Source organism: Bos grunniens, chromosome 24 (genome assembly GCF_055505025.1).
Source record: "Bos grunniens cultivar Pamir isolate PY7600 chromosome 24, Bosgru_T2T1.0, whole genome shotgun sequence".
In the NCBI taxonomy this organism is placed as follows: domain Eukaryota; kingdom Metazoa; phylum Chordata; class Mammalia; order Artiodactyla; family Bovidae; genus Bos; species Bos grunniens.
In genome coordinates, this window is record NC_141188.1 from 62,886,367 (window position 1) to 62,906,854 (window position 20,488).

General features: G+C 52.0%; 1 protein-coding gene across 3 annotated transcripts in view; it reads left to right on the forward strand.

Moving 5' to 3' along the window:
- The window catches only part of PHLPP1 (PH domain and leucine rich repeat protein phosphatase 1), a 222,532-nt gene extending 207,195 nt beyond the window's left edge, over positions 1-15,337 (forward strand). For all 3 annotated transcript variants that reach the window (XM_086373714.1, XM_086373715.1, XM_086373716.1), the window contains 3 exons: positions 6,877-7,071; positions 10,240-10,468; positions 13,356-15,337. In XM_086373714.1, the coding sequence (XP_086229840.1) occupies positions 6,877-7,071; positions 10,240-10,468; positions 13,356-14,450 (1,519 nt within the window). In that variant the 3' untranslated portion in view covers positions 14,451-15,337. The remainder of the gene's footprint in view (positions 1-6,876; positions 7,072-10,239; positions 10,469-13,355) is intronic.
- Positions 15,338-20,488: the final 5,151 nt, after the last annotated feature.

Here is a 20,488-nt window from a genome sequence, read left to right on the forward strand (position 1 = left end):
TTTCCTTGGTTTATAACTAAATATATGATTTCTTTAATATAGGATTATCTCTTTCTTCTTGAATGAACCTTAGTAATTTATGTCTGTCAAAGAATTTATCCATTTTCATCTAGTTTTCAAATTTATTGGCCATAATATACCATTACCCTCCTTTCAACACCTGTAGGATCTGTAGTAATGTCTCTCCTGACTCTCATCCCGGATAAACTTGTCATTTGTCTTTTCTCCTGATCAAATTAGTTTCAGGTCTATCAGTTTTATCGATAATTCTCAAAGAACCAGCTTTTGGTTTCATTGAATTTTTTTGTTGTCTTTCTGTGTTCTATTTCATTGACTTCTGCTCTTATTTTTATTATTTTCTGCTTGTTTGGATTTATTGTGCTTGTAAATTTCTAGCTTCTTAAGGAATAAGTTTGGGTCACTGATTTGAGCTTAGGGTATTAATATTCTAAGCATTTAGAGCTATAAATTTCTTCCTAAGCAATTTTCCCAGTGTGGTTGGAGAACATACTTTGAATCACTTGAATCTTTTAAAATTATTAAGGCATTTTCTGGCCCAAAATATGGTTTATTATGGTATATATTTTATGTGCATTTGGAAAAAAATTGGGTAGGTTGTCATTTAGATCAAGTTTGTTGAAAATGTTCAAGCCTTGACTGTGCTCACTGATCTTCTGTCTGCCTGTCTGCGCCTGAGGGACTGTGATTAGAGGCTGACTGTGCTCACTGATCTTCTGTCTGCCTGTCCGCACCTGAGGGACTGTGATTAGAGGCTTCTCGGTTTCTCCTTGTGGTTCTCTCAGTTTTGGCTTCATGTGTTCCAGAGCTCTGTTATTATGTGCATAAACATTTAGAATGTTAGTTTGGTGATGAACTGACCCTTTAATCACTATAAAACAACTATTCTGTAATATTCTTCATGCTGAGAAATACTTTGTCTGGTATTAATGTAGCTGCTCTAGCTTCCTTTTGTTCAGTGTTAGCGTAGTATAGTTGACCCTCAACTACATCGGAATAAGAGGCACCAACCAACCATCAGAAATCCATGCATCACATTACAGTTAGCCCTTTATATCCAAGGTTCCACATTTGCAGAGATTGTATAGGACTATAGTAGTATTAGAGGGAACAAAATTAGCATGTAAGTGGACCCATGCAGTTTGAACCTGTGTTGTTTAGGGGGCCACTGTATATCATTTTTAATCCTTTTTGCTTTTAACCTATTTGTCTCCTTATGTTTTAAGTATATTTCTTATAAGCAGCCTATGGTTAAGTCTTACTTGTTAATATAATCTGAATCTTTTTGGGAAGTGTCTAGACCATTTTTATACTTAATAAAATACTGATGTGGTTAGGTTTGAATCTGCCAGTTAAGTAACATTTGTCTTCTGTCTCATCTGTTCCTGATTCTCTTTTTCTTCATTCTTTTGGGTTGTTTCTCATTCCTTGTTATCTCTCGCATTTGTTCTCACTGGTTCTACTCTGTGTGTGTGGTTTGCTTCGGGTCTGTGGTATAACCTTGACCTTGTTCGTTATGGTCTATCCTCTCATATGTGTAACAAGAAGCACACGTGGTGAACTTCCACTCCCTCTCCTCGTCTTCGTGCCGTTATTGTCACGTTTTACCTCTGCTTTTGTTATAAACCCCAGGATACGTTATTATAATTTTTACTTTAAACAGTTATTTCCCAAAGTATTTCTCAACTTCAGTATTACTGACATTTTGACCCAGATAATTATTTGTTGTTGGAGAGCAGGGGAGGGATGGGGAGTCCCGCGCATTGTAGGATATTTAGCAGCACCCTCAGCCTCCACCCCCTGGATGCCAGCATCACCCCCATCCCAGTCATTATCAGCAAAGACAACTCCAGGGGCAGAGTGTCCCCTGTTGAACCACTGTCTGTCTCCTTTGTGTTTCTGCTGCACCCTGCAGCATGTGGGATCCTGGTTCCCCAGTGAGGGGTCAAGCCTGTGCCCCCCGTAGTGGAGGCATCAAGTCTTACATGGATGGCCAGGGAAGTCCCGAGACGCACTGTCCTGACGGGATTTTTAAAATAAGAAAAAGAAAGCGCTTCTGTATACTCACCTGTGTGCCGTTTCCAACGCGCTTCCTTCATCTGTGTGGGACCAGATCTCCATCCGGCAGGCCATTCTCTGCACCACGTATTTCCTGTTTCTCGCAGTGCCGTCTTTTGTATGTGCATTTGAAAATGTCCCTTTTGCACCTTCACTTTCAGGAGCTGTTCTCACTGGTATAGGAAGCAAAGCTGACAGTCTTTGTGTCCGTCTTGAAGACGCTGCTGCTCCGTCTTCCGCCTTATTTCTGACAAGAGCCCTACTGTCTCTGCCCCTTCGTTCCTCACAGGGTGTGCTCTCCTTCTGCCCCCGAGTTCAGTTCAGTCGCTCAGTCGTGTTGGACTGTTCGCAACCGCATGAATTGCAGCACACCAGGCCTCCCTGTCCATCACCAACTCCCGGAGTTCACTCAAACTCATGTCCATCGAGTCCGTGATGCCATCCAGCCATCTCATCCTCTGTCGTCCCCTTCTCCTCCTGCCCCCAATCCCTCCCAGCATCAGGGTCTTTTCCAGTGAGTCAACTCTTCACATGAGGTGGCCAAAGTACGGGAGTCTCAGCTTTAGCATCAGTCCTTCCAGTGAACACCCAGGACTGATCTCCTTCAGAATGGACTGGTTGGATCTCCTTGCAGTCCAAGGGACTCTCAAGAGTCTTCTCCAACACCACAGTTCAAAAACATCAATTCTTCAGTGCTCAGCTTTCTTCACAGTCCAACTCTCACATCCATACATGACCACTGGGAAAACCATAGCCTTGACTAGCTGGACGTTTGTTGGCAAAGTAATGTCTCTGCTTTTGAATATGCTATCTAGGTTGGTCATAACTTTCCTTCCAAGGAGTAAGTGTCTTTTAATTTCATGGCTGCAGTCACCATCTGCAGTGATTTTGGAGCCCCAAAACAGAAGGTCTGACACTGTTTCCACTGTTTCCCCATCTATTTCCCATGAAGTGATGGGACCAGATGCCATAATCTTAGTTTTCTGAATGTTGAGCTTTAAGCCAACTTTTTCACTCTGCTCTTTATCAAGAGGCTTTTTACTTTCTCTTCACTTTCTGCCATAAGGGTGATGCCATCTGCATATCTGAGGTTACTGATATTTCTCCCAACAATCTTGATTCCAGCTTGTGCTTCTTCCAGCCCAGCGTTTCTCATGATGTACTCTGCATATAAGGTAAATAAGCAGGGTGACAATATACAGCCTTGACGTACTCCTTTTCCTGTTTGAAACTACTCTGTTGTTCCATGTCCAGTTCTAACTGTTGCTTCCTGACCTGCATATACATTTCTCAAGAGGCAGGTCAGGTGGTCTGGTATTCCTATCTCTTTCAGAATTTTCCCCAGTTTCTTGTGATCCACACAGTCAAAGGCTTTGGCATAGTCAATAAAGCAGAAATAGATGTTTTTCTGGAACTCTCTTACTTTTTTGATGATCCAGTGGATGTTGACAATTTGATCTCTGGTTCCTCTGCCTTTTCTAAAACCAGCTTGAACATCTGGAAGTTCATGGTTCACATATTGCTGAAGCCTGGCTTGGAGAATTGTGAGCATTACTTTACTAGTGTGTGAGATGACTGCAATTGTGTGGTAGTTTGAGCATTCTTTAGCATTGCCTTTCTTTGGGATTGGAATGAAATCTGACCTTTTCCAGTCCTGTGGCCACTGCTGAGTTTTCCAAATTTGCTGACATATTGAGTGCAGCACTTTCACAGCATCATCATTCAGGATTTGAAATAGCTCAACTGGAATTCCATCACCTCCACTAGCTTTGTTCATAGTGATGCTTCCTAAGTTCCACTTGACTTCACATTCCAGGATGTTTGGCTCTAGGTCAGTGATCACACCATTGTGATTATCTTGGTTGTGAAGATCTTTTTTTTTTAGTTCTTCTGTGTATTCTTGCCACCTCTTCTTAATATCTTCTGCTTCTGTTAGGTTCATACCATTTCTGTCCTTTATCGAGCCCATCTTTGCATGAAATGTTCCCTTGGTATCTCTAATTTTCTTGAAGAGGTCTCTCGTCTTTCCCATTCTGTTGTTTTCCTCAATCTCTTTGCACTGATCGCTGAGGAAGCCTTTCTTATCTCTCCTTGCTATTCTTTGGAACTCTGCATTCAGATGCTTATATCTTTCCTCTTCTCCTTTGCTTTTCATTTCTCTTCTTTTCACAGCTATTTGTAAGGCCTCCCCAGACAGCCATTTTGCTTTTTTGCATTTGTTTTTCATGGGGATGGTCTTGATTCCTGTGTCCTGTACAATGTCACGAACCTCAGTCCATAGTTCATCAGGCATTCTATCTATCAGATCTAGTCCCTTAAATCTGTTTCTCACTTCCACTGTATAGTCATAAGGGATTTGACATAGGTCATACCTGAATGGTCTAGTGGTTTTCCCTACTTTCTTCAATTTAAGCCTGAATTTGGCAATAAGGAGTTCATGGTCTGAGCCACAGTCGGCTCCTGGTCTTGTTTTTGCTGACTGTATAGAGCTTCTCCATCTCTGGCTGCAAGAATATAATCAATCTGATTTTGGGGTTGACCATCTGGTGATGTCCATGTGTAGAGTCTTCTCTTGTGTTGTTGGAAGAGGGTGTTTGCTATGACCAGTGCGTTCTCTTGGCAAAACTCTGTTAGCCTTTGCCCTGCTTCATTCTGTACTCCAAGGCCAAGTCTGCCTGTTACTCCAGGTATTGCTTGACTTCCTACTTTTGCATTCCAGTCCCCTATAATGAAAAGGACATCTTTTTTGGGTGTTAGTTCTAAAAGGTCTTGTAGGTCTTCATAGAACCATTCAGCTTCAGCTTCTTCAGTGTTACTGGTTGGGGCATAGCCTTGGATTACTGTGATATTGAATGGTTTGCCCTGGAAATGAACAGAGATCATTTTGTCGTTTTTGAGATTGCATCCAAGTACTGCATTTCGAACTCTTTTGTTGACTATGATGGCTACTCCATTTCTTCTAAGGGATTCTTGCCCACAGTAGTAGATATAATGGTCATCTGAGTTAAATTCACCCATTCCAGTCCATTTTAGTTCGCTGATTCCTAGAATGACGACGTTCACTCTTGGCATCTCCTGTTTGACCACTTCCAGTTTGCCTTCATTCATGAACCTGACATTCCAGGTTCCTATGCAATATTGCTCTTTACAGCATCAGACCTTGCTTCTATCACCAGTCACATCCACAACTGGGTATTGTTTTTGCTTTGGCTCCATCCCCAACCAACACCTGGGGAGTTCCTGTTTCAGTATCCTATCATTGTGCCTTTTCATACTGTTCATGGGGTTCTCAAAGTAAGAACACTGAAGTGGTTTGCCATTCCCTTCTCCAGTGGACCACATTCTGTCAGACCTCTCCACCATGACCCGCCCGTCTTGGGTTGCCCCACGGGCATGGCTTAGTTTCATTGAGTTAGACCAGGCTGTGGTCCGTGTGATTAGATTGACTAGTTTTCTGTGATTATGGTTTCAGTTTGTCTGCCCTCTGTTGCCCTCTCGCAACACTTATCATCTTACTTGAGTTTCTCTTACCTTGGGCGTGGGGTATCTCTTCATGGCTGCTCCAGCAAAGTGCAGCCACTGCTCCTTACGTTGGACGAGGGGTATCTCCTCACCGCCGCCCCTCCTGACCTTGAATGTGGAGTGGCTCCTCTTGGCTCTCCTGCGCCTGCACAGCCACCGCTCCTTGGACGTGGGGTTGCTCCTCTGGGCCGCTGTCCCTGGCAGGCCTGAGATTTCCTGGAACTAAGGAAGTGGCTCTTAGATTACCCCCACCCCCGCCTTTATCCCTGCGCTTTTCAGCAATTTGATTTTGATGTGCCTCAGTTAAGCTTTTTCACTTGCTTTTGCTTGCTATTTGTTGAGCTTCTGGTATCTGTAAGTTTGTCATTTTCTCCAGATTTGAAATATTTTTATCTATTAATTCTTCAAAACGTTTTTCTGCCTGTCTCTTTTCTCTTCTGAAGACTCCAGTTCCCTGTGTGTTAGGCTGCCTGAAGTCATCTCCCCACTTATTAATGCCCTGGCTTTTCATTTCTCCCGCAGGTGTTTGTCCGTTTTGGAGAGTGTATGGGACACAGGCACCCTTCATGGAAGCAGTCTAAGTGGAGAGACTGCAGGTCTCTGGAGTGCCTGTGCGGCTCTCCTCCCGCCAATGCACACGTTTCCTTTACTTTTCCCAGTGTTTTGGTTGTGACTCCGTTTTTGCTCCTTGTGGAAGTTTTCCTTAATAAGCATTTTGTGAAAGAACGTGGACGTACGCATTCATAATCTGGTGTTATTCCCTGTGCCTCTTACACTCTTTCAGTGCTATTTAAAAATAAAATCTTCAGCAGAAGAGAGTGGGGGAAAGCCATGAAGCATAAATATGTGCTTATCATTTTTCTTCACTTATAAAAATTGGTTGATGTAAATTAGCTGGGGTTTAGTTTTGTTGTTGTTCAGTCACTGAGTCATGTCCAGCTCTTTGCCACATCATGGACTGCAGCACACCAGGCTCCTCCTCTTTGTTTTCTGAAGTTTGCTCACATTCATGTCCATTGAGTTGGTGATGCTATCTAACCATCTCATCTTCTGACACCTGCTTCTCCATTTGCCTTCAGTCTTTCCCAGCATCAGGGTCTTTTCTAATCAGTTGGCTCTTCATATCAAGTAGCCGAAGTATTACCTATTCTTAATCTACTCAGAGTCACGAAGAAAGAGACAAGACTGGATTAGGCGAATGGGAGAAGAGCCACAGCTGGGTTGGGCATGGAGAAGAAAAGATGAGTTGACTCAGCACAGAAGCGTTTTTCTTTGCAGGTTGTGTGTGGCAGCCCTGTCGGTGAATAACTTCTGCGATAACCAGGAGGCCCTGTACGGTGTGTTTGACGGAGACCGCAACGTGGAGGTGCCCTACCTGCTCCAGTGCACCATGAGCGACATTCTGGCAGAGGAGCTGCAGAAAACGAGGGACGGGGAGGAGTGCATGGTCAACACGTTCATCGTTATGCAGAGGTAGAGCTTCCGGCACTGCTGCGGCTTCATGCTGGTTCCCGGTCACGCTGTAAAAGGCCAGGAGTGAAGGCATTCTCCCTGTGTTGTGTGTGTGTGTCTGTGTTTGTGTGTCTGTGTTTGTGTGTCTCTGTGTGTGTGTTTGTGTCTGTGTATGTGTACATATGTATCTGTGTATGTGTACATCTGTGTCTGTGTGTGTGTGTCTGTGTGTGTCTTTGTGTGTGTGTGTCTCTGTGTGTTTCTGTGTGTGTATGTTTGTGTCTGTGTGCCTGTGTGTGTGTGTCTGTGTATGTGTGTGTGTGTGTCTCTGTGTGTGTCTCTGTGTGTGTGTGTGTCTGTGTCTGTATCTGTATGTGTCTGTATGTGTGTGTTTTTGTGTGTGTCTGTCTGTGTGTGTGTGTGTCTGTGTGTGTGCGTCTGTGTGTGTGTCTGTGTCTGTGTGTATCTGTGTGTGTGTGTTTCTGTGTGTGTGTCTGTGTGTGTGTGTCTGTGTGTCTCTGTGTGTGTGTGTCTGTGTGTGTGTATGTTTGTCTCTGTGTGCCTGTGTGTGTGTCTCTGTGTGTGTGTCTATGTGTGTGTCTCTGTGTATGTGTGTCTGTGTGTGTCTTTGTGTGTGTATGTTTGTATCTGTGTGCCTGTGTGTGTCTCTGTGTGTGTGTGTCTCTGTGTGTGTCTTTGTGTGTGTATGTTTGTATCTGTGTGCCTGTGTGTGTCTGTGTGTGTGTGTCTCTGTGTGTGGGTGTTTCTGTGTGTGTGTTTATGTGTGTGTGTCTGTGTGTGTGTGTGTCTGTGTGTGTGTGTGTGTGTCTCTGTGTGTGTGTGTGTCTTTGTGTGTGTCTGAGTGTGTGTGTGTCTGTGTGTGTGTCTTTGTGTGTGTCTTTGTGTGTCTCTGTGTGTGGGTGTCTCTGTGTGTGTTTGTGTGTCTCTCTGTGTGTCTGTGTGTATGTGTCTGTATCTGTGTGTGTCTGTGTGTGTGTGTGTGTCTGTGTGTGTGTGTGTGTGTCTGTGTCTGTATGTGTGTGTCTGTGTGTGTCTGTGTGTGGGTGTCTCTGTGTGTGTGTTGTGTGTGTGTGTCTGTGTATGTGTATGTGTGTGTCTTTGTGTGTGTCTGTGTCTGTATCTGTGTGTGTCTTTGTGTGTGTGTGTGTGTGTGTGTGTTCGTGCACATGCGCATGCATCTGCTCAGTCATGTCCAACTCTTTGCAACTCCATGGACTGTACAGCCCACCAGGCTCCTCTGTCCATAGGATTTTCCAGCAAAAATACTGAAGTGGGTTACCATTTCCTTCTCCAGGGGATCTTCCCAGCCCAGGGATCGAACCCACGTCTCTTGCATCTTCTACATTGGCAGGCGGGTTCTTTACCACTGAGCCACCTGGGAAGCCCTGTTCAAGACAGTGTTACTAGAAGAATCATAGGCCTTTCCCTAGAGATTCTGGTCACCGTGGAAGTTGTAGAATGTTGTTTCTAACTCTGAGGGCTGAATGTCATAAGCATTCCCACGTTCAAAGCCTTGCTCGCTCTTTGTCACTTTAAAGGCTTTGTAGGTTGTGAAGGACGTGCCTCTTGGTATTGTACTACAAACACTTGATCCTGTGGGACCAGGAAGCAGAGAGTGCTTCAAAGGTCATGGGAACAGTGACGATCTTTTCTGCTTCTCTTCTTTTTCTCTCCCTTGATAATCTGCCAGAGGAAATATCTTTGTGGCAGGGCTAGAAAAAGTGTCCACTGAGGAATGCTGCCCCAGAGAAGCCTTGACAGCTCCCCCAGGCATGAGGACTCCTGAAGAGCTCAGTAGATGCGGCCCAGTGAGGTTCTTCGCCGCAGCTCACCTCGGTGGGCGTGTGCAGTTAATAATCGACGCTGATAACAGCTAATATTTAGTGAGCCCTTAATATATGCCAGTCATTGTTCTAAATGCCTTAATGCGGAGAGGCATAAGACAGGGACGTCTGTCTGTACATCTGTCTCCTTTTCTGTTTTGACCACCATCTTGTTTCAGAAAAAAGGAAACACATATTATACACACACCACACACACACCCTTCACACACCCTTCACACACCCTTCACACAGCCCAAACAGGCCTCCTTTTTATGGACCTCAGGCACTGGGTCAGCATTAAGAACTTGAGACTCTCAAACCCTGGTCACTGGCTGCACTTCTCCCAGATACAGCCCGAGTCCCGGCTTGGCTGGAGGAGTCATGGCCTCGGACAGCAGGGAAGCCATGCTGCCTTGGTGGAGCCTGGAGCCCATGGCCTAGACGTGCCCGAGCTGGGGTCCACAGACCCCTGCTGTCCACCCGTCTCCGTGTCGCTTCCCGCCTCGTCTTCCCTGTGGGTTAGCGGGGTGTGGGGCGTGTGCAATGCTCACGGTCCTCACGAGAAGCCTGTGTCCTCTCTGCCGATGTCTGATGCCTGCGACCAGGCTGCCCTTGCTACTGTCCGTGGTGCCCCTGGCCTGACCTACAGGGTCTGCCCTCGTGAACAGCAGGGTCTGTCCGTCTGGACCTTCCTGCTCCTGTTGTGCCCAGGTCAGTCTGGAGGCTCCGCCAGCCTTGGGCCTTGCCACCAGAGGTCTGAGCGCCTTTTGATTGCCAACACTCGCAGGTGCCTTGTGTATTCAGTGAGCTCTTTGGAGCTCCTCCTTAGACAGTCTTTCCTGTAAACATTTGAGGATGGACCTCCTTTGTCCGGAGAGTCTCACTGTGTAGGACAAGAGCATGAATGACCCAGTGCGGGAAGGCTCCTGCCCGTAGGCAGCGTGTGAGAGAGGGGCGATCGGCCGCTCCGATGCATCGGGGGTGTTCACGCCTGCTCCTGTGCGGTGGTTCCCCCTCCCACCCTCTTGGGAGCAGAGGGTGAGGGAGACGCGGCCGCCCCTGTTGGTTTTGGCCGCGCTCAGACGGGCGCTGCAGGCCACACCGAGCCGGGTGAGGGTTCTTCATCCCTTAGCGGCTCCTCAGGCTTTCCGTGGGAGCAGGCCCCGCCCAGCTGGGAGCAGGCCTTGCGTGTGTGCCCATGTGTGCGTCCAGTTTCGCGGGCTCCCCTGAGCTTGGCGGGGCCTGCTTTGGGGAAGGCGCCGAGTGGAGCCCCGAGCTCTGCTTCCCTGTCCCGTGTGGCCGTCTGGCGGTGGTATGGGTTCTCAGCCCCATCTCTTTATTCCAGGAAACTGGGCACAGCTGGACAGAAGCTCGGAGGCGCTGCTGTCCTTTGTCACATCAGGCACGACCCTGTGGACCCTGGAGGACCCTTCACCCTGACCTCCGCCAATGTGGGCAAGTGCCAGACGGTGCTGTGTCGGAACGGCAAGCCGCTGCCCCTCTCCAGGTCGTATGTCATGAGCTGCGAGGAGGAGCTGCGGAGAATCAAGCGGCACAAGGCCATCGTCACCGAGGTGAGGGTCGTCTTCCTCAGGTTGTGGGGGGACTGGGAGGAGGCCGCGGAACTGGCCGGGGAGCATCTCCCTCGGCGTTCTGTAGACGCCAAAGCTGATCCAAGATTCCAGATCCGAATCCACAGCATCTGAGTAGACTCGTGCAGAATACAGAACAGGGCCCGGCAGCCTCTCCACGTCAGGGCCAGGCAGTCACCCCGTCCCATCCTCGGGGCGCCCACAGGGGGCTGAGACCTGGCGGCCTCTCCGCGTCAGGGCTGGGTGGTCACCCCGTCTCATCCTCGGGGCACCCACAGGGGGCTCAGGCCCGGTGGCCTCTCCACGTCAGGGCTGGGCGGTAACCCCATCTCATCCTCGGGGCACCCACAAGGGGCTCGGGCCTGGCGGCCTCTCCGCATCAGGCTGAGCGGTCATCCTGGCTGTTCTTCAGGGCACCCACAGTGGGGCTCAGGCCATGCGGCCTCTCTGCATCAGGCTGGGCGGTCACCCCGTCCCATCCTCGGGGCACCCACAGGGGGCTCGGGCCCTGCGGCCTCTCTGCATCAGGCTGGGCGGTCACCCCGTCCCATCCTCGGGGCACCCACAGGGGGCTCGGGCCCTGTGGCCTCTCCGCGTCGGGCCGAGCGGTCATCCTGGCTGTTCCTCAGGGCACCCACAGTGGGGCTCAGGCCATGCGGCCCCTCTGCGTCAGGCTGGGCGGTCACCCCGTCTTATCCTCGGGGGAACCAGTGGGGCTCAGGCCTGGCAGCCTCTGCACATCAGAGCCGGATGGTCACCCTGTCCCCTCCTCAGGGCTCCCACAGGGGGCTCAGGCCCAGCAGCCTCTCCGCTCAGGCCGGACGGTCACCCTGTCCCCTCCTCGGGGCGCCCACAGGGGGCTCAGGCCCTGCAGCCTCTCCTCATCAGGCTGGGCGGTCACCCCGTCCCCTCCTCGGGGCGCCCACAGGGGGCTCAGGCCTGCAGAGGTCACACTGCCTGCCCTCCTCTCCTCCTGGCTCTGGGGCCTGCGGGCTGTCACCTTTCAACCTCAGCGCCTTGGTTTCCTCCTGGGTAAAGTGGGCCTGGTGAGGTGTCTGTCTGGCCTCTCAAGGCCAGTGTACGTATCAGTGTAAATTAACTAGTTGTTGATTCAGTTCATGCCTCCTGCTGCACTCAGATAAGTCGGTGAGTGGTTCTCAACCGGGGGCCATTCCCCCATCAACACCACGGACACGTGGTAATGTCCGAGGACATCTCTGTTGTCACAACTGGGGTGGAGAGCGTGCATTTGGCACGTAGCCAGTAGAAGCCAGTATGTGTGCGTGTGTGTCAGTCCCTCAGTCTTATCTGACTGTTTGTGACTCCATGGACTGTAGCCTGCCAGGCTCCTCTGTCTCTTGGATTCTCCAGGAGTGGGTTGCCATTTCCTTCTCCAGCAGATCTTTCCGACCCAGGGATCAAACCCTGGTCTCCCCCCACATTGCAGGTGGATTCTTTACCGTCTGAGCCACCAGGGAAGCCCAGGTAGAAGCCAGGGACGCTGCTGAGCATCCCATGGTGCGGGGCGGCCCCTCTGAGTCTCCATGGTGTGGGGGTGCAGGGCGGCCCCTCTGAGCCTCCACGGTGTGGGGCGGCCCCACCGCACAGTCTTTGGCCCAAAAGGTCCAAGTGCCGCTGCTGAGAAAGGCCGTCGGGCTGCAGCACAGCCTCCAGAACGGGCTGGAAGAGCTGGACTCCGTTCACATGTTCATCCTGTAGTGTGGGTCCCCTCTGTGTGCCTGAAACGGATGGACGCTGTCGATGTGATTCCCGTGTAGACACATGTCTGCCCACAGGAGGTGTCCAGTCTCGTCTCGTCAGTAAAGCCTGAGGAGCAATGTGATGCCCAGGTGGACAGTGGTGGAGGTCTGCAATCAGCAGAGAGAGACTGACTCCAGGAAGGCTCCGCCCAGGGCCGTGAGGAAGACAACTCAGGATCTCCCGTGGGAGTCTGGGAAACGAGTCTGCCTCTCGATTCCCGTCCCCTTCCTGTTCTAAGAGCAGGGAGGACTAAAGCAAACACTAGACACCAAGTAGGGAGCAAAGAGTCTCAGATGGGACTGAGTTAAATTATTAACCGTGTATTGAGTTCCGTGCTCAACAGTACACAGTGCAGAGATTAACTATTTCCGCTGAAGAACTTGAATCAAGAACCAAGCAGCTACACCGTGGCTCCTCGCTCCAGCATCAGAGTAAAAGCTTTTTACTAGCAAAGGGTCTGAAACTTTGGTTCATGGTTCAGATGGTGGGAACCCAGCTGGACTGAAGTGGGAGGCGTCATCATCATCTCCATTTGCTGCCAGGAAAGTCAGCTCAGGAATTTCGGGAGCCGCCTTTCTCCTTGAATAAGTGTCTGCCTCTCCAAACACTTCACTTCTCCCCACCTAGTCTCACCGATTTGTCAGCCTCCTTCAGGTTAAAGCTCCGCCCACTTTTGGACCTTACCATGCCATCGCCTGCTGGTTGCTGGGCTGTGGGCAGTGGTCTGAGATGGGGGCCATCACGCTGAATCGCACCTGCCTAGGAGGGTCTGCTGCCCCCTGGGTGGCTCAGCAGGCCCTTCCTCCCTGGACCCCTGTGCGTTCCCAGAGATGCTGATCAGCCCTTGTTGCTGACTCAGCCAGATGATGGCGTGCTTTGGAACGGACAGGTCCCAACACAGGGAATGCATGAAGCGCTTTCCACGTGTCCCTCCTGCTCCCTGCTGGCCCCAGGCTTCTGCCCCGGGTTCTGATGACAGGTGGCCGGGAGCCCCTCACAGGAGGTGGACAGGCCTGCAGGGCGGGCAGGCCCCGGAGCTTCCCCCAGGCAGGAGCCCCGCCCCCAACTCTCGGTGGTAACGTCTGCTTGGCAACCCCTCTCTTTCCAGGACGGCAAAGTGAACGGAGTGACCGAGTCCACGCGCATCCTGGGCTACACCTTCCTGCACCCCAGCGTGGTGCCCCGCCCACACGTGCAGTCCGTGGCCTTAAGCCCCCAGGACGAGTTTTTCATCCTGGGCAGCAAGGGGCTGTGGGACAGCCTGTCCGTGGAGGAGGCCGTGGACGCCGTGCGCAGCGTGCCGGATGCGCTGGCCGCCGCTAAGAAGCTCTGCACCCTGGCGCAGAGCTACGGCTGCCGCGAGAGTGTGAGCGCAGTGGTCGTGCAGCTCAGCGTTCCCGAGGACAGCTTCTGCTGCTGTGAACTGGCCGCCCTGCCGCCGCCCAGCCCCGGCGTCTTCGCGCCCGCCGCCGGTGTGGCCGTCCGGGAGCGGCCGGCCGACGGGCTGGGCGCGCCGTCCTCCAGCAGTGGGCTGGCTTCCGAGATGAGCAGCGAGCTGTCTACATCGGAGATGAGCAGTGAGGTGGGCTCCACGGCCTCGGACGAGCCGCCGCCGCCGGGCCCGCTGGGCGAGGGTAGCCCCGCCGGCCCCGGCGAGCCCCGCTGCGCGCTGCACCCTGGGGGCGCGCCCAGCGCCTTCCAGCGGCAGCTGTCCAGCGCCACCTTCTCTAGCGCTTTCTCGGACAACGGGTTGGACAGCGACGATGAGGAGCCCATCGAGGGCGTGTTCAGCAACGGCAGCCGCGTGGAGGTGGCAGCGGACATCCACTGCGGCCGCGCCAGGGACGGGGAGCGCCGGCGGCCGCCCGAGGCCGCCGACGAGGGCGTGGGTGCCGCGGAGGACGAGCCGGGCGCGGCGCGGCGCGTGGACGGGGCCGCGGGGACCATGGGGCGCCGGCGGGGAAACGGCTCTGTGGCCCCCCAGGAGCGCAGCCACAACGTGATCGAGGTGGCCGCCGACGCGCCGCTGCGCAGGCCGGGCGGGTACTTCGCGGCCCCAGCGCAGCCGGACCCCGACGACCAGCTCATCATCCCCCCGGAGCTGGAGGAGGAGGTGAAGGAAATGATGAAGCAGCGGCCGCCCGCGCCGCCGCGCCCGGGCCCCGCGGAACCGGCGGACTGCAGCTGCGACACGCCGCTCTGACCCGCCCGGGCCCCGCAGACCGGGCCGCCCGCTGGCCACACGCCTCCGCCTTCCGCAGGCGCCCCTTCTGTTGGCCGTTTAAAAAATAATAATTACCACTTTTCTTCTAGTGATGCTCTACCCATATGATTTCAATTTGTTAACCTCTTCCCCTAACATATCAGATGTGTAAAGACAAAAAACAAAAGGTTTAATATATTACAGAGAAACAGTTAATGTAATGTTTTTTAAAATGGCTTTTTTGTTCTCTGTGTGGAAGGCAAGGCAGGTTGCCAGTGCTAAATGATTTAATAATATTGTAATTCTGTATTTCTTTGTGGGGGGAAGACGTTTTCTTGTTTTCTGTTTTTTTGTTTTGTTTTGTTTTGTCTTGAAAACGATAGACATTTGTAGAATATGGAGACTAACTCCTAGGAGTTGTTTTACTCTGTCAGGTGACTGAAGTCACTGGGATTCACTAATTTTCTCTGAGAGAACCGTTGATTGAGAAATTTCTATTGTAAATAGCTCCGTGTTGTATAGTGATGCTTCAGAAGTTTTGTAGCTTTGGCGTGAGGGACACAGACTGAACAGCTGATTCCCCTCCGGCCCCGCACCCACACGGTCCCCCGGCAGTGTGCCTGAGCCCTGCTGAGGGCACTGCCTTCAGATGAGTGGATCTTAGCCACTGGAAGGGACCTGGCCCCAGGGGCCGCTGACCCTCTCCTCCTCTCCTGTTCCCACCAGCCCCTTTTGCAGACACTTTTTAATTGTGTTCCTTGCTGCTGCCACAATCAGCATGATTGTGTAGCGTTCAGTTAGATCCTTTACATACCGAGAGTTATATTAAAGCAGAATGCACAAATGAACATGTCATAATTTTGGTATAATAAATACAAAATTTACAAGTCCTGGACCCATCTGCTTTTGTCTGGGGAGCCAGGTGTTTCTTGCAGATGATCACGCCCAGCTTGGGTTTGGAATGAATGCATGTGCCTTTGGGGTTATCTGGTGCTTCCGTCTTTGATTTTTTTCTTTTGAAGAGAAAATAACCAAACAAGTTAAACTACCTTGAATGAAAGTAGTGAAGTCCACCCTATAGTTAACAGTATGTGTAGCTGGTTTACAGTGGTTCTATTTCTGGTTGTTACTGTGTAGAATAGGTATTAAAAAGGGGTAAGGTGGCATAGAGGAGATCCCAGGAAAATCCCACAAAGCCAAGTTTATTTCCCTTTCTCTCAGGGGCCCCTCAATCATGTGAACCAGTGTTTAGTCAATCTTTTTTTTTTTAATTGGATATAGTTGTTCTTTTTTATATTGGAGTGTAGTTGATTAACAGTGCACATACAGAGTGAAAATCCAGAGCCGACTGCTGCACTCCCCACCCCTCTGTGAGTGTGCCGTGGGGTCCTCTAGGGGGTCCCGCGCTCCTGCTGGCTGCCTGGCCCCACTTACAAATGGCACTGTCCCACTCTGCACCTGTGACCGTGTGTCGTGTCCCACTCTGCACCTGTGACCGTGTGTCGCGTCCCACTCTGCACCTGTGACCCGTGTGTCGCGTCCCACTCTGCACCTGTGACCCGAGTGTCGCGTCCCACTCTGCACCTGTGACCGTGTGTCACGTCCCACTCTGCACCTGTGACCCGAGTGTCGCGTCCCACTCTGCACCTGTGACCCGTGTGTCGCGTCCCACTCTGCACCTGTGACCCGAGTGTCGCGTCCCACTCTGCACCTGTGACCGTGTGTCGCGTCCCAGTCTGCACCTGTGACCGTGTGTCGCGTCCCAGTCTGCACCTGTGACCGTGTGTCGCGTCCCAGTCTGCACCTGTGACCGTGTGTCGCGTCCCAGTCTGCACCTGTGACCGTGTGTCGCGTCCCAGTCTGCACCTGTGACCGTGTGTCGCGTCCCACTCTGCACCTGTGACCGTGTGTCGCGTCCCAGTCTGCACCTGTGACCCGTGTGTCACGTCCCACTCTGCACCTGTGACCCATGTGTTGGAGACGCTCTGGGTCTTCGCCGCGCCTCATGTGGACCAGCTTTGCAGGTAGAATGGTTTCCCTCCTGCAGGTCTGCCCTCCAGAGGGGTACCTGGCAGGTTCAGTGACGGGACGCAGCAACTAGTCTCTCGTGTGGACTCCGTAATGGGCTGTCCGTCCCCTCTCTGGGTGGCCAGACGAGTGGACCGCTCCGTGTCTTGGTGATGCCGTTCTTCACTCCACGGCAGGCTTCTTGTACACTGTGCGCTGTGCAAACCACCAAGACTGGAAGAAGATGGAGCTCATCTCAGCCCCATAAGTGTGGTCCCGGGTGGCGCTCGTGGTTAAGAACCCACCTGCCATGCAGGAGACATATAGACATGGGCTCCATCCCTGGGTCGGGAAGAGCCCCTGGAGGAGGGTATGGCAACCCACGCCAGTGTTCTAACCTGGAGAATCCCATGGACAGAGGAGTCTGGTGGGCTACAGCCCACAGGTCACAAAGAGTCGGACACGACTGAAGCGAGTCGACTTGGCACACGCACAGCCCCACGAGGGATCAGTGACCAAGAGCAGAGACCCAGGCAGGGCTCTGCTCTAAGCCCGGAGCGAGGCCGGCTCGGGACCCTGCGCCCGGGGCTCCACTCTGGACCTGGAGTGAGGCCAGCTCAGGACCCTGTGCCCTGCCTGCTTACCGGCACCTGGCCCACCCATCTTCCCGCTGCTCCGGGCAGATCTGAGCAGACCCAGAAGGCTCAGCACTCTCACCTCATGCCTCAGTCCCTCCAGAAGTTCCAGGTGCTCTCTGACTCCTTGGTGTGGAACCCCCTGCGGGCGGGGCTCATCGGTCGCCTTGTGTGGCCCCCGCCCCAGACAGACCATGTGGACCCCATCCTTCCACAGCTCACCCCCAGAGAAGCCCACTTCCGCCCTGAGCAGGGCCAGCACGGGCAGCATGACCTGGGGGTCCACGGAGGATGCCCAGCAGCTGCTTGTGCCAGAGGCAGCCGCTGGGACCAGCGAGGCTGCACCCAACCTCTGCAGCTGACGGGGCGATGGGGCGTGGGCGTGGCTGTTTCCCCAAGACCTGCAGCTCGGGGCACGCTTGCTTCTAGTTCATTATCCCAGCAAGTCCCACTGTCCACTCGCCCCATGTAAGGAACTCTGGAGATGAAGGACAAGACTTCGCCCTTGGGGAGCGTGGGGCCAACAGTGAGTGAAAGAGGCCGGTGGGCACAGGGCTCCTGCTCGGCCTCCTCGCTCTTCCCTGGAGCTGCCTGAGGGGCCTTCACTGCAGCCCACTGAGGTGAAAGTGAAGTCGCTCAGTCGTGTCCCAACCCTGCAACCCCATGGACTGAACCCCCCCAGGCTCCTTCCTCATCCATGGGATTCCCCAGGCAAGAGCACTGGCACTGAGTGGGTTGCCATGACCTCCTCCAGGGATCTTCCCAACACAGGGATCGAACCCGGGTCTCCTGCGTCGCAGGCGGATTCTTTACCCTCTGAGCCACCAGGGAAGCTCACTGAGGTAGCATCTAATGTACCATATGTAGAGCTGCTCATAAAGCTGGAAAGTGCTTAGTATTTGGAGATTCCCCAAAGCCACGGGATCTGCAGGGTGAGTGTGAGGGACACGGGCTCCCCCTGCCCCCCCGACTCCCTCCTCCTCTGGGAAGGCCAGAGGATTGGGAAGGGATGCAGAGCTCCAGCGAGGCCAGAGCCTTGCTGACACACTCAGAGCCCCCATGAGGACCCTGGGAGTCGTGGGTGTGGGCTCAGCTGCAGGCTGCCCCCGGGTGTGCCCGCCATGGCTTCCCAGAGGGCCCCGGGTGCCCTAACACCCAACGGTCTGACCCGGGATGGTGCCATGGCGTCCCCTAGGGCACAGGGGTCCTGACGCCCAACTCATCAGACCTGGCTTCTCTCGATGGCTTTGTCACAGCGCCACCTGCTGGTGAGATGAGATCTGGGTGGAAACGGGCATGACTCCCTTCTTTCTCCATCTTTCACTCTTCCAGGACAGATTCTGTCACTCCTAGACCTGAGACAGAAAGCACTCCCAAGCACTATCGAGTAGTCAGAGAAGCCACGTTAAGCCATGTTACTGTTCCCCCTGGAGTTCTGCTCTGTAAGGTGGAACGGTTGACTGGTTCCTGTGATGGGCACTGTTTTTTTCTGGGAAACCAACGTGCAGACATATCGAGGTGTAACAGGAATCATGGCATTGACCTGGGAGAGAGGAAGTCAGTCTCCAGCGTCCATCTAATCCTCTGTTCCTCATAGTGGAGAAAGGGCTTCCCTGATGGCTCAGCTGGCAAAGAATCCGCCTGCAGTGCAGGAGACCTGGGTTCCATCCCTGGGTTAGGAAGATCCCCTGCGACGGGAACGATACCTACTCGAGTATTCTGGCCTGGAGAATCCCGTGGACTGTACAGTCCATGAGGTCACAAAGAGTCGGACACGACTGAGTGACTTTCACTTTCATAGTGAAAAATAAAAACTGTAATACACTTTGGATCTAATAGGACTGTACCTGAGAGTCAGCTCATTGCTGACACTGCCCAGTAGGGAGATAAAGAACAATTCCCATGCAAACCTCATCAGAAGGCATTTTGGATTCCCACGGACATGTCAGGAAATAGAATTTTTGTAAAACATGAGGGTTATGGTATCTGCCCTCCCTACCTCCCCATGGTCAAACCAGGCAATTTGTAGACAGACAGTAGCATGTTATGTAAGTGGAAGTGTTGTCTTATTATAAATGAACACCTAAGGGTGATCAGAGAAAACATAATTGGGACACAGCAAAAATGCTTTTTTAAATTAAAATCTAGAGAGAAAACAAAAAACTCCTAGAGAAACATCTGTTGGAATGGTTACAGGAGGAAGGGATGAAGTAATGGTACAAAAGGCAGGTTTTCTCATTTCTTGCCACTGAATTTCATTTTCTTTCAGTTTATCCCCCAAAAGGCATTTTGGGCAAATGAATCTACACTCGCCTTATTTCACTGTTGCTGTTGACCTGTCGTGAACCGACTCCTACTGCTGCAGAGTCGGAAGATCGCTCTAAAGGTTGTCCCCCATCCCAGCCTTACCAAAATTGCAGCCAAGTTCAGACTTAGCTTGGCAAATCCATCACCCTGATCGGTAACAAAGTAGGAACTCCAGCGAGCAGACGAAGCTCTGGGCGATGACAGGAAGTGCCGCAGACCACCCCGTGCTCAGTCCTGGGCTCCGAATGGGGGACTGGGGTGCCCAGGTGGCCATCTGACGCCCTGCGGTTGTGGTCTCAGCCAGTTGAGGGTGATTTCGGGCCCTGCGTGTTGCGCACTGCCTTCCAGAGGACTGAAGCTGAACCCTCCATGGCAGAACAGGGGCTTAGGGGGCCCCAGGCGGCTTTCCATCTCCCGGCCGTGTGGTCACGTAGGAAGCCACACTCCCTGCGTTAAGACACACACACAAACGCTACTTTTGTTGGGTTCCAGTTCATCATGCTTTCGTTTTCTTCTAGATCAGAAGCATGATGCTTTATTCTGTCCAAACAGGAATGGCAGAACCTGGAGAATCCTCTCCGTCTGCCTGTGACTAGAGCTGCTCCCATTGCGATTCCTCTCTTTTTCTAAAGCCACGGAAGTAAAACTGGCTTCAGACTGAATTTCAGGTACTTTCTAGTCATTGCTTTGGTCTTATTCTAATAAACTGAACTTCCCCCTAATTCATGCTCTTATCTATTTGGAGGAAAGTTGAAATGGCAGCTCAGATCATTTCCCAAATGGGGCACCTCCAGCTGTTGTCTTTTCCTGAACTCGTTTACAGGTCATTTGCTTTTCTGCATCTTTAGGAAAACTGCTTTGCAGTTAACATTTAGAGGTTCTTGAGTCAGTTTTACATGTAAAAGAAATTGCCATGTCAGCCAGGAATGAACTGTGCACATAAAACGAAGTCTCTTGTTAGTTGGATGGTCAATACATCTTAAGAACTCTTCGAATACTGCTTTCCCTAGAGCAGCTCAGGTTTATGATGGCTCACTGAGAAGTGTCCCACCCCGGGTATCCTAAGCATAGTCACTCACATCTTTTCCT